At 33.4% G+C, this 14,366-nt stretch overlaps 2 protein-coding genes and 1 long non-coding RNA gene across 3 annotated transcripts in view; all 3 read left to right on the top strand.

Annotated features, from left to right (window-relative positions):
- Nucleotides 1–1,958, top strand: part of LOC134846985 (WD repeat-containing protein 19-like) — a 107,313-nt gene extending 105,355 nt beyond the window's left edge. Inside the window, exons 30-32 of the mRNA XM_063864458.1 lie at nucleotides 200–323; nucleotides 566–648; nucleotides 1,343–1,958. Coding sequence (XP_063720528.1) covers nucleotides 200–323; nucleotides 566–648; nucleotides 1,343–1,511 — 376 coding nt within the window. The 3' untranslated portion in view covers nucleotides 1,512–1,958. The remainder of the gene's footprint in view (nucleotides 1–199; nucleotides 324–565; nucleotides 649–1,342) is intronic.
- LOC134846573 (uncharacterized) overlaps nucleotides 1–14,366 on the top strand; it is a 99,117-nt gene that overhangs the window by 7,414 nt on the left and 77,337 nt on the right. The gene's annotated exons all lie outside the window — the stretch shown is intronic.
- Nucleotides 12,177–13,624, top strand: LOC134846989 (uncharacterized). The gene is made up of 3 exons (XR_010162843.1): nucleotides 12,177–12,339; nucleotides 12,624–12,765; nucleotides 13,553–13,624. It is a non-coding gene; the product is annotated as an uncharacterized LOC134846989 (long non-coding RNA).

The following is a 14,366-nucleotide window of genomic DNA, read 5'->3' as shown; positions in this document are numbered from 1 at the left end:
ATGATATATGAAAATTTATGAAAACTTAATCTATGAAAAGTTGAAGCAAATTCTTAAAGCGAATAGTCAGCCGGTTTTTCCCAGTTTCCTCAAATTTGTTAACTTTTCCAACAGTTTTGCCAAATGTAAATGTTTGTTGGCTATATTTTGTTTTGACTTGTTTTAATTGTGAAGTGGTGGTATCGATGTGGTGTTGTAGGAAGCAGGACAAGAGCGAGATAGACGCTGGCACTTCCGCCTGTCCCTACTGCAACTTCGAACTGCCAGACTACCAGCTGAGCTGCTCAGAGTGCAAGAACAACGTGCCCTACTGCATCGCCACTGTCAGTCTATTTTCTATTCATTTCACACAACTGTTTCACAATTATCTCTCACTACTCATAACGGGATTCTTCTTAATTAGAAAACCGAAAACCATTTCTTCGCTTGCTTTTTTTCGCTCTGGTCTAGGATGTAATATCATTACGCAAGAGCACAGAGCAGAATATAATTAAAAAAAATCTACCTGTTTGTTAACAGGCGGCAAGTTTTGCTCAGTTAATAGGAAAACTTTCTGTTATTTCAGGGCCGTCACTTGGTGAAGGACAACTGGACCGTGTGTCCAGTGGAGAAGTGTGGCTTCCCGGCTATATTCACAGAGTTCCAGGCGTGAGTAGTTAAAAAAGCAGTTTGGGTTTCATGAAAAATTTAGAATTTATGAAATCTTTCAACCTTTTTCAAATTCAGGGCACAAAATTTATTTACTCGTCAGAAACATCAGTTTTGTTTGCAGCTAGAACTCCTTAATTACAGTAATACTAAAGTTTTGGGCAAAATTTTCAAGTTTTCTGAAAATAATTATTGTACCGACCAATCTCGGGTGGGATGGAACTTTGGTTTCGTGTCGGTTGTGTTCAGCCAATTTTGACTGTCTCTAGGGAGTCAAATGTTGTATCATATTAAAGCACTTTGGTCGTGATCTGGAATCTAAAATGTTTGAAAAAGTTTTTTCAATGTCGAGAAAAACAGGTTCAGATTAATTTAGATTAGACGAATTTTGATGAGAGTCTAACAGTTCGTCTACAATTTCAACATGGCGTTTTTTAATCTATGATCAATTCTTTCGTGTTTTGTTCACATAATTCAGTTGCCCTCTGCTAAAATAAAGAATAGCTGCAACACTAATTGTGGAAAATAGTTTCCTTTCTTCTAATTATTTTGTCTTTACTTCTAATTTTTTTTTCGGTGGGGATTTATTATGTTGGTCGGAACTTCCTGTGCTATTTGCACAGTAACCGAGGTTATCCTTGTTATATTTCTATCGTTTCTGGTGAAAGTTTTGCAAAGTTATTATTTTTTGTAGTTTTCTGGAAAGTGAAGGTGGTTGTCCCATGTGTGGAACTGCGATGCCAGCTCACTCTGTCTCTAGACTGGAGGGGGACCAGGTGAAACAGGCACTGGCTATAGCTGCAGGACTGCAGTCCACACAGGACAGTGGAGCAACCAATAATGAAAACAGCTCTAATGAATAGCCACCACTCCAGAACCAGAACACAACTTCATTGCAATGACGTGAGCAAGTCCGAACCAAAAAGAACAACCGGAAAAAATGATAAAGACATCTTTAAAAAATTGCAAATAGACCGAATGAAAACACGAAATAGATCGAATGAGAAGTTTTAGTTGGAAGAAGTGCGAATTGTGAGATAGAGCCTTGAAAGACTTATCGAATTTAAGTTGAATAATTGATGTAAGAAATATAGAAATTAAATGGGTCGTTAAATTTATCCGTGCTTACAATTCAGCTGCGTAATATAGCATCAGCATTAGTATTCGCCTTTAAAATTGATTGTAAATAGTTACTTCATCTGTACAGAAGTTGAATGAAACCCACCATTAGTGTGTAAAAATATTGTAAATTATTAAATGTACAAGTCTTATGTAAAAATGACATCCTATCAATACATTTTTTGATTTTCTTTTTTATCTGTTTTTCTGAAATTTTTGCATACATCAACAATTTGTTACAATGCTACAATCATTAGGAGTTAATGAGCGAAGTAATTTATCATTTATATAAGTGTATTGATTTTTTTTAATTTTCTTTTAATAAGAAAAAGTCAGAAGACTGTTCACACTCAAATATGATTTTTGATTTCTTGTAAAATTAAAGTCAGGTTTTCATTTGCTAAAGAAAATAAAATTACTCTCACGAATAACAAAAATTCAACAGGCACCAAAAAAGAACGCTGGAGTTTCAAAAATGACTTAAGTGTTAGAATTACCAGCTAAGTAAAAATTTTTTTATAATGATCCAGTTGTTTCAATTTGTATTGGTTTTGTGAAAATGTTTCAATCATAAGGTTCATGGAATTCAAAGAGATAAGATAACATGTTTGTTTGCAACTCGAAATAAAAAAAACACGAAAATGCGTTCGACATTTTCATGCTGGACCAGCGCCTGGAGGTGATCTGCAATCGAAAATCTAAATTAGCTGACTTCTGAAGTCTCATCGCAGTAATCTTGAACGTTGAAAAATCTGCAAGAATTATCTATCACTCGACTTCATATGACGCTATTAATGACGGACATCTATGGTAACGTTTTGAAGACCTAAAGAAGAGCCGAAAGAAAAAAGATCATTTAATTCTGCCGGTAATGTGTATATACACTACTTGCGAGAGCAAGTGTCTTGTAATCAGCAAGTGTCTTGTAATCGGGATCAAGAAACTTTATTGGGATCAGGAACTTGAACCTTCAATCTTGAAGCTTCCTGATTAACTCTGCATAAGTTCCAGGCCTAAAAAAACGCGGCTGCTGTTGCAGTTAATGTTCAGGAGTTCAAATACCAGTTGGACCTTATTTTTTTGAATTCAAAAAATCGACGGAAAATTGAACTAAATTTTGTCTGCTTGTTTTGTCGGAGTTTCATTTTTTAATTCTTTTTTGTTTGTACACAAGACCAGGTTTTTTTTATTCGCACATTGAAAGCGGTGTACTTTTATGGAGTCAAATAGTTAGCATAGAGAGTTTAGATTTAAGCTCTTCTGTGGTCTTTGATCTATTGTTTGAGTGAGGATTGAGGGTTGATTATTAGGAGTCGGGCTCTTTTCTTTTCCCCCACCTCGCATGAGCTTCATTTTTTATGTTTGAACGAGTTCTTTTACTGGGTCAAAAATGAAGACGTAAATATGCTTTCTATAACCTCAATACTTCATACATCAAGTCGGACCACGTTTCCAAGTCGGATCAAGTTTTTTAACAGTCGAACCAAATAAACAAATTTTTCACTAATAAAAGGTCGCAGGTGGAAGGAAAAAAGCTAAGAGACTAAATACTGTTCAATTCTTTTGTTCAAACAAAGACAAGCTCCTCTATAGAATAGCAAACGTGAAAAGGTGACGAAAAACGTGATTCTTTTTTAGTTTCCAAAGTGGAAATTGGTTTTTAGATCTCCAAGTGAAAAGAATTACTAATTGATCTCCAGTGTTTGCAAATTTTGTTATAATGTGTTATCAAAAAAGTGCCTGTCATGAATTGTTCTATTATTTCGAATAGTTTTAAGGGCATCAATTTTTTCTTTGAAATTCGAAACTTGAACTATTTTTCAAAGAAAGTCATTTTCTGTTTCCTTACGTTCATTGCATTTTTCTAACTGTCAGTCACAAAAAAGTGAACAACTTTTAGTTTCGAGTTTGTTTTTAATTTTCAGTTGTTCCACCAAAAAGTCAATTTTACGTTTTGATCCTGTTCCTGTCATTTGACCCAAGTCCATCAAAAAAATAACAATCTCAAATTGCTGTTAAATTTTTTGGAGCTTAAAAGCCATATCTTCAAAATTTGGATTTTTTTTTTCGAAAAAACAAGTCCATTTTTCTGTGTCTTTGCTTTATTGTTTTTTTCTCCAACTGGATGTTGACCATGTTATTTATTCGATTTGTCTTTCCGAAAATTCTGAAAATATCAATTGGTGGCAACAATGCTATAATCAATCAGAAATGGCAATGGGTGGGGCCTGGGCCGCAGTCTCAAAAAAAGTCAACGGGCAGCAATAGGCCGAAGCTTTATCTTCTGGTCTTTAGTAAGTACATGAATTTTTTGAATTTTTTCATTTTTATATATTTAGTTTCCTTCTGAACTATGTTTTTAGCAGTGTATAAGCATCCTGGGCGCAACGAGCCAAGAAATTCATTGCAATGGACCGCTAACGGGCCAAGAAATTCAATCGCGGGCCGCCCTGCCTAGCCAGCAAAATATCGACCCATTGCCATTTCTGGCTACAATAATTGAATGCTGTTGAACAAGGCAATTTATCAATGAAAAGGGCATCCTTGCTTTTTCGGTTTTTAATCAGAATAAAACCGGAAAAATATCGCGTTTAAGTTTCAATTTTTGGGCTTGATTGCTAATTTATTTGCATAAGTTGAACTATTCTCATGAAAAATGAGCCTTCAAGAAGCCCAAAAAAGCACTCAAAATCTAAGAATTTTCAGCTAACCAAAAATATCTTTTAATTCAATTTGGGTTAGTTTCATCATAAAGTGTTAGTTGTATAAATCTCATAGAATTCAAAAAAAAAATAAGAAAGACATTTATTTGAAACTCGGAAAAAAAACACTCATTCGAAATTTTTACGCTAGACTAGCGCTAGAAGTTCCTCTGCAATCGAAAGTTCGAGATACAAAAGTTTTACACTGTTTTGAAATTTTTTTGCAGTTCGAATCACAAAAATTGAAAAATCTGCTACAATATGAATCACTCAACCTCTTACGTCGTATTTAAAAACAAATCTGCATGTATCACTTGAAAGATTCATATAGAGTAAACGAAAGGTTAGTGTGCATTTTTTCTGCCTGTTATTTGAATCGGAAATGTACTTTTTTCATAAACATAATTTCTTACAAACCTAAAAATTCCTTTTTTATTGAACCGTAACAAGTTCGAGGATTTACGTTCGCGGTAGCCTTTACGTTCGCGGTAGCTTTTACATTCTAAGTTTCTTGGACATAGCTTTTTTTCCAGTATCTATGAAATTGAAATGTTTCATAGAGAACATTTTTTTGCTTAGGCTTTGTCGGCTTTTGTGTTTCAGTTGATTTTCATGTTGATAAAATTGTTGTTATTTAATTCTGTTCGCTTGTAAACATACTCAACCTGACTGGAATATTTTATTCTCATAGCTTTTTTGTCTAGAAGTTTTTTTTTCGGCCTTGTTAGTTGGGGTTTAAGAGTTGTCGGCTTAGACAACTTATTTTGTATCATTTGGAAGTAATCAAACTTTTTTTTTGTTCTACATAAATCAGACTGCTTGTGGTAAAAAACTTAATGCTTCCATTACAAAAAGTTAATGCTTTTTTTGCTTTCAGCATAATCGGCAAGTAACCACGAATTGCCGACAAGTAGCATCTCAGTAAACGCTGGAAACTTGCTTAATGTTGCTGGATGTAGTTACTATTTTTAGAAAAATGAAACTGTCATTTTTCCGGAAAAAAAATCGTAACTTTCATATTCCATTAATTTTTTGTTTTAGTTTTCTATTCGCTAGCTTGCAAACATCGCCTCCGTCGTATGGCAAAAGAAGCAAAGCTCCTTTTGGCTTCTGTGCTAGATTAATTACTAATCATGGAAGTCAGTAAAGCCACAGTGCACAGATAAGATATTCATAATATCAAGGAATTCAACATCATTGAAAGCAAAAAATTTTTTTAATCGAGCTCATCTTCCCGTTTTTTATTGAAATTGTTTTCTTGCTTTTGTGAGCTATGTGACGCTTCACCTCTGTGTTTCAGATAATTTTTCTTAGTGCCATTTGATAAAGAATAAAAATTTTCTATTTCTTATTTCAAAATTTTTTTAAATTGGTATTTGGAGTGCCAAACATTGCATATTTGGTCTCGCAATGATGAATCTTGACGAAACATGTTTGGTTTTTTTCTGAGTTTTTTTATCTAAATCCAAATGTTGATTTTCCAAGAAAATTTTGATAATGTCTTAAAAAAAATAAAGCAAGTCTTCGAAATTCACATAAATAAAATTGAAGAAACTCTTTCTTCAATTTGCCGACCAGACTTTTTTGGCAGTTTTTATTGCCAAAAACGCAAATCAACACTAGTTGGACAAACAAATAAAATGAGAGTATCAATAAGGAAAAGGAGTTCAAAAATTTTTTGGGCTTCGCTGATATCTTAAGAACGAAAGTTTTTGAAAAATCAATTCCTTAATTTCAAAAATTAAAACAGCTAATTGAATGGCCTCCATCATCAGAATGGGTTGATTAATTTTTCATACTATAGCATTTTTAGTCAAAACGCGAACAAATATAAAGAATTTTCAAAAAAATTTCTCAGTGTCCAGAAAAATTGGTTTTATTTTTGAGTTTTAGCGTAAATTTTTAGCCAATAGTGCGAGCGAGGAAGTCTTATCCACAATAGGCTTATTGAGGTTTTTTTTAAATTTGAGCTAAGCAGTTCGTTAACTCCATTGAATTTACTTTGCGAAGCTTTTTAGCGGCTTATTCAAAAAATTAATACTCGAACGCCCCTCTCTCTCAGGGATTCGACCCCCTCACCAACCAAAGCGTCCCCCCTTTGGTTTTTTTCATGAGATCCAACCCTTTGAAGGGGAGCGTTTTGAAGGGGAGCGCGCCAAAAATGATATCTTTTTGGTTAAAATTTTCCAAATATTGCCCAAAAGCGGCTTTTTTCCTGTTTTTTTTTTTCAAAAATTTTCCTCAAATTGTTCAAAATAGGGTCTTTATAGTGTCTTAGGAGTATTAAAAAAATAACAACAAAATTTTCAAAAATGTATTTATATTTGTTTTTCGAACTGTTTTGAGTTCTTCGCGAAAAAACTTTTTTTTTCGATTACATGTAATTTATTGACGTCACCCAAAATTATTGCAGGCCAAACTTTATCTCTCTCTCTCTCTCTCTCTCACACCACCGGGTTGCAGAAACACACAATATGATATAAATTTTTTTTTACTGTGGTTGGAACTTTTTGTGCTACTTAGACAGGAACCAGCTGTCCGTGTATTAAAATAGATTTTCTGAATAAAATGAATGATTCAATTTCAGTAAATAGCTCAGACTTCCTCGCTTCAGTTTTTTGTAGACGTAGCACAATAAATTGATGGTTGTTTTGTTTGCATCTACATGGTAACTGGAGGCTGAAACCAAAAACCAACGGAGCAAATCCCAAATAATGAATGAATCGGCTATTCCAGCTAAAACATTCAAACAAACCACTCAAAGTGTATCAAATATTTTGCTAATTGTTTTCGTCACAATGTTCAAAATGCTGTATTGTTTATAATAGTGTTTTATAAGACTGCTTTTGCAAAACGAAGCTTTTACCATATGGGATCATTCATAATGTTACTTCATAGAATTTTGTTCTATTCACGTGTTTGAAAAAAAAAAACGTTAACTTGTAAGCAGATTTATGGCAACTTTAAGTGAAAATATCAAACTAAATGAAAAAAAAATTATTCTGGATTTGAATTGCTATTCCGGCCGGCCATTTTTAACTTTACTCCGTTGAATAACGTTTCTTGCTGTGGGTTCCGAAAGCATTAAAAATGGTGAACTAGTTTTCGCTTTGAAGCAAAAAAAAATTGCTTTGTCAATACGAATGATTTCCATTTTTTTAAATCTTGCTTAGAGCGATACAGTTTTGTGTGCCAAAATAACTGATTGTTTTTAGATTTAATTGAACGAATCTGATTTTATCCAGCAAAATTGAAGCAGCTTTATATCCCTCTTTTTTTTCTGTTCCAAAACTGTTCAAATGGTTTGCTTTTACTATTGATGAGTGTTTTCTAAACTCCGAGAACGCTTACAACAACTGCAAGGCAAATTCATTAATTATTCATCCAATTTTATTGAAAAAAAAACTGATTTGAGATTTTAAAGATGTTCAATGCTCGATTCAAATCACCGTTTTTCGCATTTGAATGATTGCAGATCCTCAGTTAGTTACTTGTTTCTTTCAAAATCTGAGACAGATTTTTTATCTTCTAAATTCTGCATCTGCTTTTTGCATTTATGGCGTTATGCAGTCTATAAAAATCAACAATAATCCAACTTATTAACTGGCAGATCCAATTTCAACAAAAAAAAACACATAGAAACATTGATAAAAATCCTATTTTCTCTTTATAATGTTTATCTGTCTGCATCAAGTTATACGCCATTGTCTATGTCCAGTAGACAACATGTACTCAGTAAAAGCAAATCAGCAGATATTGTGTCCAAGTGGATAGTAAATTAACTTATTATTAGCGTTTTTTTTTAATTTTTGTTTCATCTTGAATTGAATTGAATTTGGATCATGAAAAAAAAATCTTCCAGACAACAGAAAATACGATGCGGTCAGTTAGCTGGATCAGAGACGAGTACAACTTGCTTGCATTCAGATGTTAAACAAAAATTGCATTTCTTTCTGCTTCCAATATTACCATTATTATACACAGTTTTATAGCAGATGTCTCTCATTCGTCTATTCTCTCAGAGGTCTTTGATCATCGAATTGTTCCTCCTGTTTATCCACCATAAAATTCAATATTATTTTTCGCTCTAATTCAGAGTCCAGTTTTAAATTGCAAATAACTTACAAGCGAACCCTTTAATAATCTTTTTCCATTATAATCTGTAAAATTGTTTTAGTTTTTTTTTCTAATTTTGGAAAGAAAAAAATTCAATATTGCCGATTAATTTTTTTGAAAATTATCGATGCTACGAGTAACTTTAATAAAAATTGTCAATGTATTGCCAAAAAATTCTGCCAAATACATCAAAATTCTGGGTAAGTGTGTAAAATTTCAGTTTTCTTTGTCGGTGTAAATTTTTTACCCAATTTTTGATTTGTTATAGCCTGATTGGCTGATTTCTTTGAAGTGAGTAGTGCTAGTATCAGGAAAACTCCATAAATTTCCTCACTGCTCATTTGATTTAAGACTTTCAAGTTAAGCGATTTCAAAATTTTGAAGGATCTTTCTTGAAGCCTTTGATATAAAAATTATCATCAATTTGATTTGATTGAGTTTTTTTAGTTTACTTTTATGTTATTTTTCTCTGATCAAATCTTTTCGCTGAGCAAAATTGAAAATCTGGGTTAAATTTTATAATTTGGCATCTAGTTTTATCGTTGTGATAGATTTAAATTATAAATATTTTTATCTCCTTGTCCCATCTACTTTATGGATTGATGTGGGAAAATTATGATCTGAATAGGTTTTTTCATGATTTGTTCTTAGGAAACTCAAGTGACGCTTGTTTATATTTTTGTTTCATTTAGATGTTTATTCTTTTTTACATGAGTATGCTATTCGGCACAAATGTTAATAGGCCAGTCACCGAAAGTTCGATTAAATTAAGTCTGTCTTTACAACTTGACCAGTTCCAGTTTTTGTTCCGACTTTCGAAAATGCAGAACATTATGTTTGAATTACTTTTTTATTCCGTCAATTTTTGGCAATCGAATTGACTTTTTAACACAATTTTCCATTGAAAATTTTGACCTCCTGAGTTCTTATAAAGCAATGCTTTTATCTCAGAATTTGAAAACTGCCTTCCTTATGTGCGTTTTGAAGCTTTCTTTATGAGACTGAAAGTGTAGCGAAGATTGTTTATGCGTAGTGAATCATCCCGTAGTGAATGCTCCTTACAGAAATCTTCCAAATTAAATTCAGGCAAGCTAATTAAACGCAATAATTTTGTACGACTCGATTTTCTACGCTTGATATTTGATAATTGTTCCGTCTTTCGATACAAAAGTAACGGAATATTTGTGCTCGGCGTGGGTTTTTTTTTCTTCAGACAAATTTCGACTTTTTAACTAGCCATTTTTGACGGAATTTTTTAATCATTCATAAGGTACTGTTGTCCTATAAATTTGCGATATATTTCGCGCTATTAACGGGTAAGCAGAAATTTAATCCGTCTTAGAAATTGTTCCAAATTGGTTGGAAGAAGCTTATTTGCCATAAATGATTTGATACAAGGAGCAAAATCTATCCTTTTGTACTTTATATGGCGTGTGGGGGATGATTTAAAAAAAATCAAATTTTAGAAAAAAAATTTCATTTTATTTCATTACATTTTATTTTTATTGGTTATTACTACTCCTTAAACATTAAAAGGCACTCGGAATATTCCGGGCTTTGCCCTGATACGAGCAGTCTTGTTTATGGTTTATGATCTTACGTAAAATATATTCGATCCCGGTTGAGGGGTAGTTGGAACATTCAGGGCTTTTCTTTGATATAGCAGCAGTCTTTTTGTTCCGACTTTTAAAGAAAGTGACGGGATGTTTGCGCTCCGGGTGATTTTTTTCTCCCGAAAAAATTCGACTTTTTAACTAGCAATTTTAACAACTATTCCTTAAATTCAGCTGTGATTTTTTCAAAACAAATTTGGAGGGTTAGCGATTGCCATTTTTGCAACTTTGAGACAATCAACGATCGATTTAATTAAAACTACTAACGCGTAAGCTGAGATTTAATCCGTAACATACATCGATCCCAATTGAGCCAAGCTTCTTAGTCAATTAAATTTTTTTGTTGCATGCTAAACAAATAATTTTAAATTTTACAAAGCGTTTGAGCAATAATTTTTTTAAAAAAAATTGATTGTTTTTGAAAAAATTCATTGGTTTTTTTTAATTATTATTTAAAGCAAACAAATCTCAATAGACCCCAAAAATAGGTAGAAACCTTCAAGGCTTTGCCTTGATACAATTTGTCTGGTTTTTCCAATTTTTGAAGATAACGACGGAAAATTTGCAGGAAATGACGGAATATTTGCTTTTCTTTAAAGCAAACACTACTCCGTAGACCTTAAAATGCTGGCGAGCAGTTTTTTTTGGTTTCCAAGTCTGTTTCTTGTCCAGCAATTTGTTTAATATTTGTTCCGACTTTCGATACGAAAATAACGGAATATTTGTGCTCGGGGTGGGTTTTTTTTTTCTTCAGACAAATTTCGACTTTTTAACTAGCCATTTTTGACGGAATTTTTTTTATATCATTCAAAAGGTATTGTTGTCCTGAGCTCAAATTTGAAAAGATATTTCACCTGCGGTCATTTTTCGTTAAGTTACGGGGGTTTAAAGATTGCCATTTTGGCCAATTTGGGACAATTAACGCGCGATATATTTCGCGCTATTAACGCGTAAGCGGAGATTTAATCCGTCTTAGAAATCGTTCCAAATTGGTTAAAAGAAGCTTATTTGCCATAAATGGTTTGGTACAAGGAGCGAAATTTATCCTTTTGTACTTTATATGGCGTGTGGGGGGATGATTTTCCTAAAAAATTTCAAATTTTAGAAAAAAAACTTTTTCATTTTGTTTTATTTCATTGAATTTTTAAATGTTATTACTGCTCCATAAACCTTAAAAGGCCGTCGGAACATTCAGGGCTTCGCCCTGATACGAGCAGTCTTGTTTTACTTTCAATTGTATTGTTTTAGCCAAACTTTCTGTTGATGTTGGGCTCTGAAAATTTGGGGAAAATGCTCATCAGTTAGTTTTCGTGAACAAGAATACAGTTTTCAATAAACTAATTCCGAGTAATGCTCGCTTAATAATTTCCTCAAATAATTTTCAAACGCACTTAATTAAAAAGCGAGAGAGCGAAGTTTCACTTTCCTCTATTTTATATTCCCCTATCTGGAAACAAAAATTGTATTTTGTAAGTTTGAGCGTCAAAAAATGACTGGTGAACAAAATAATTTTCATTTGATAAGTAGATACGCTAGCCGATACACATGCTAAGGCAGATAGATTGCAGTTACCACTAAAATTTGATTGAAAAGCCAAGCCCATGATTTCAACAATACTTCAAAATCTAATTAATCAGCAGAGATGTTCAAAAATAAAGTAGACCTCATTTATTTATTTATTATTGACCATGACAACATGATATCAAAAAAACCACAGAGAAAAAGTAGTTTGATTTGGCCAATAAATCACCACAGTCTATATTTGCGTTTACTGTTCGACTATTTTCACTAAGTTAATATGACAAAAAAAACTAAAATTGACAAAGGTTTAATAGATTTAAAACTGAGCAAAGCTTCAAATATATTCATATATACATTGTAGAAAATTGAATGAAAAATTGAAGTAAGCTTTTTCTTTTGGAACGCCTTCAGTGCCAAAACCAACTATCAGATCATTACATGTGTTTTTACCATCAGTGTACTCATAGTAATGCTTGTATTGTTGTGGTTTGTTGAGATTAATCTGACTTGAATTGCAAAAAAAAGTTCATAAAAATACACTTTTGCGACTCAGCTTATAAATAATTCAAAATATTTATTACGTGTATCAGTTTAGATTATCACCAAGGAACTTCTTCAAGGTTAACATTTTCAATGAAATTTCTCAAAAATGCCAAAACATTCCAAGGAAAAGATGTCACTGGAGCTATTGCCCAATGCAATGTCAAAAAGGAACAACTTTTGTATAAAACTACAATAGATTTGAATTTCTCATCATCGCTTGCGAGCTTCAAAAATTTTAACCCCAAAATTTTATTAATCGTCCCTTTAAAATTAAAAACTTTATCAAGGGTATGTTTTAACCCACAAAATCTTAAGTAGAGGTGATTAAGTAATGGTTTAACTAGGGTTTAATTATTTTTAGTACAGAACGATCTAAAAGTGAAATCATGTTGAGAGGAGGCGGAGTGGTCTTATGGGGAGGCCATACATCCATAGTCCGCAAAGGAGGATGGGGTCACTCTTTCTATGGACAAATGATTCTCGCTGTCAGCCTTCTATTTTTGGTGAGAGATAAACAATTCAGTTTTCATCTTTCCCTTAAACCAGAAACAAGGATACCCTTAGTACAAAGATGGGATCTCTTTTTTATATCCCCTTTTGCAAAGGGGGTTGGGGGAGATTAGATTCGTTACTAGGTATAAAATTCTCTCATGCATAACCGTTGATTTATTTAGGTGGGATATTTGTTTCTAAGTACCTGAAGGGGGATATAGTTAAAGAGATGCCCAAGACAAAGATGTGTGAAATGGCTGGGGGGAACAGTGCGAGATTTTCAGAAGAAAAAACCTAACTTTTTGCAGGCGGGGTAGGGACAAAAAAGAGCCCAAAAATTTTATCCGGCCAAGCGAGAGACCAGTTTGTTATACTAATTTTTCCGCAAATACTACAGCTGGGAACTTTTACAAATGTTTTTTCTATTAACGTTCATTTCACGTATAAACGAGACCATGCAGTGACAGTAGAGCGAACACGGTTGATTTTTTATTTATAATTGTGCAGCTCTAAAATTCCCAAGCGAAAAGCTTAGCAAAAAATGCCATAAAAATGAAAATTCAGAGATGTTCTTTGAATCAACCGATCACCCCCCCCCCCCATTACACCAAATAAAGGTGGCCCCGCTATCCCTGTTTCAAATTTGATCCAAAACTCTCCAAGTTAGACTTGAATGAAATCAAATGGCTGTGCATCAGTTGTCGTGGGTCTCGACTCGAAGCATTTTAGGCTACTTTAACTGATGCGAATCATTTTGAAAAACTTGTCGCAAACTATTGAATTCAAGTTTACTTTCAGCCCTTCTGTGGAGGCCAAGTGGTCGATCTTGCCACTACAGACCTGGTGCTGGAAGTATGCAGCCGATCGCAGGTTAGTTGCAAAAACATTTTTCAACAAGTTTATGTGTTCATTTCGTATCGAAAACAACGAAATTTTCATCTTTTTACTTAATTTACTCAAACATCGATAAACATCAGAAGATTATCCGAAATAGGAATCTATCAGTAAAAACCATGACGGATTTTAATTGATAAGACAAGTGCTTTGGTTTACGCGCTGCCGCGTTCCGATTAATTTGTTATGCAGATTCTTATGTTAATAAATTATACTTTTCTTAACAACAAAGGTGACGGTTTTTCTTTTTATTTCAGCTGTACCTGGTAAAATCTTTGCTCTTTATTCTTGCCAATACTAATCTTTCCCTGCTTTGCGTGACTCTTCATTCTATTCATTATCCCTAGTTATCAGGGGCGGATCTAAGATTTTTATCGAGGGGGGATTTTCAAAAAATTTTCAAACATTTTGTCGACCTTTTTTTAAATTTGAAAAAAAAACAGGCCAAAAAGGCGTTTTATGCACTTTATGGAAAGATTTGACCAAAAAATCGCGTTTTTTTTTGGTGCCCGCTCCCTCTCAAAAATAGTATGTATTGGCGCCAGTAGAAAAATTTTAGGGTCCGTCACCAAATATGGATATCTCAAAAAAGTACGAAGGGGGGACATTTTGGGTCGGCAGGGGGTCGAATCCCTGACGGACCAAGCGCCTGCCCCCACCACCCCCCCTTTAAATCCGCCCCTGCTAGTTACAGAATATTTCATTAAAAACTAAAATT

Source organism: Symsagittifera roscoffensis, chromosome 5, assembly GCF_963678635.1.
Source record: "Symsagittifera roscoffensis chromosome 5, txSymRosc1.1, whole genome shotgun sequence".
NCBI lineage: Eukaryota > Metazoa > Xenacoelomorpha > Acoela > Convolutidae > Symsagittifera > Symsagittifera roscoffensis.
This window is presented reverse-complemented; position numbering and strand designations above follow the sequence as displayed.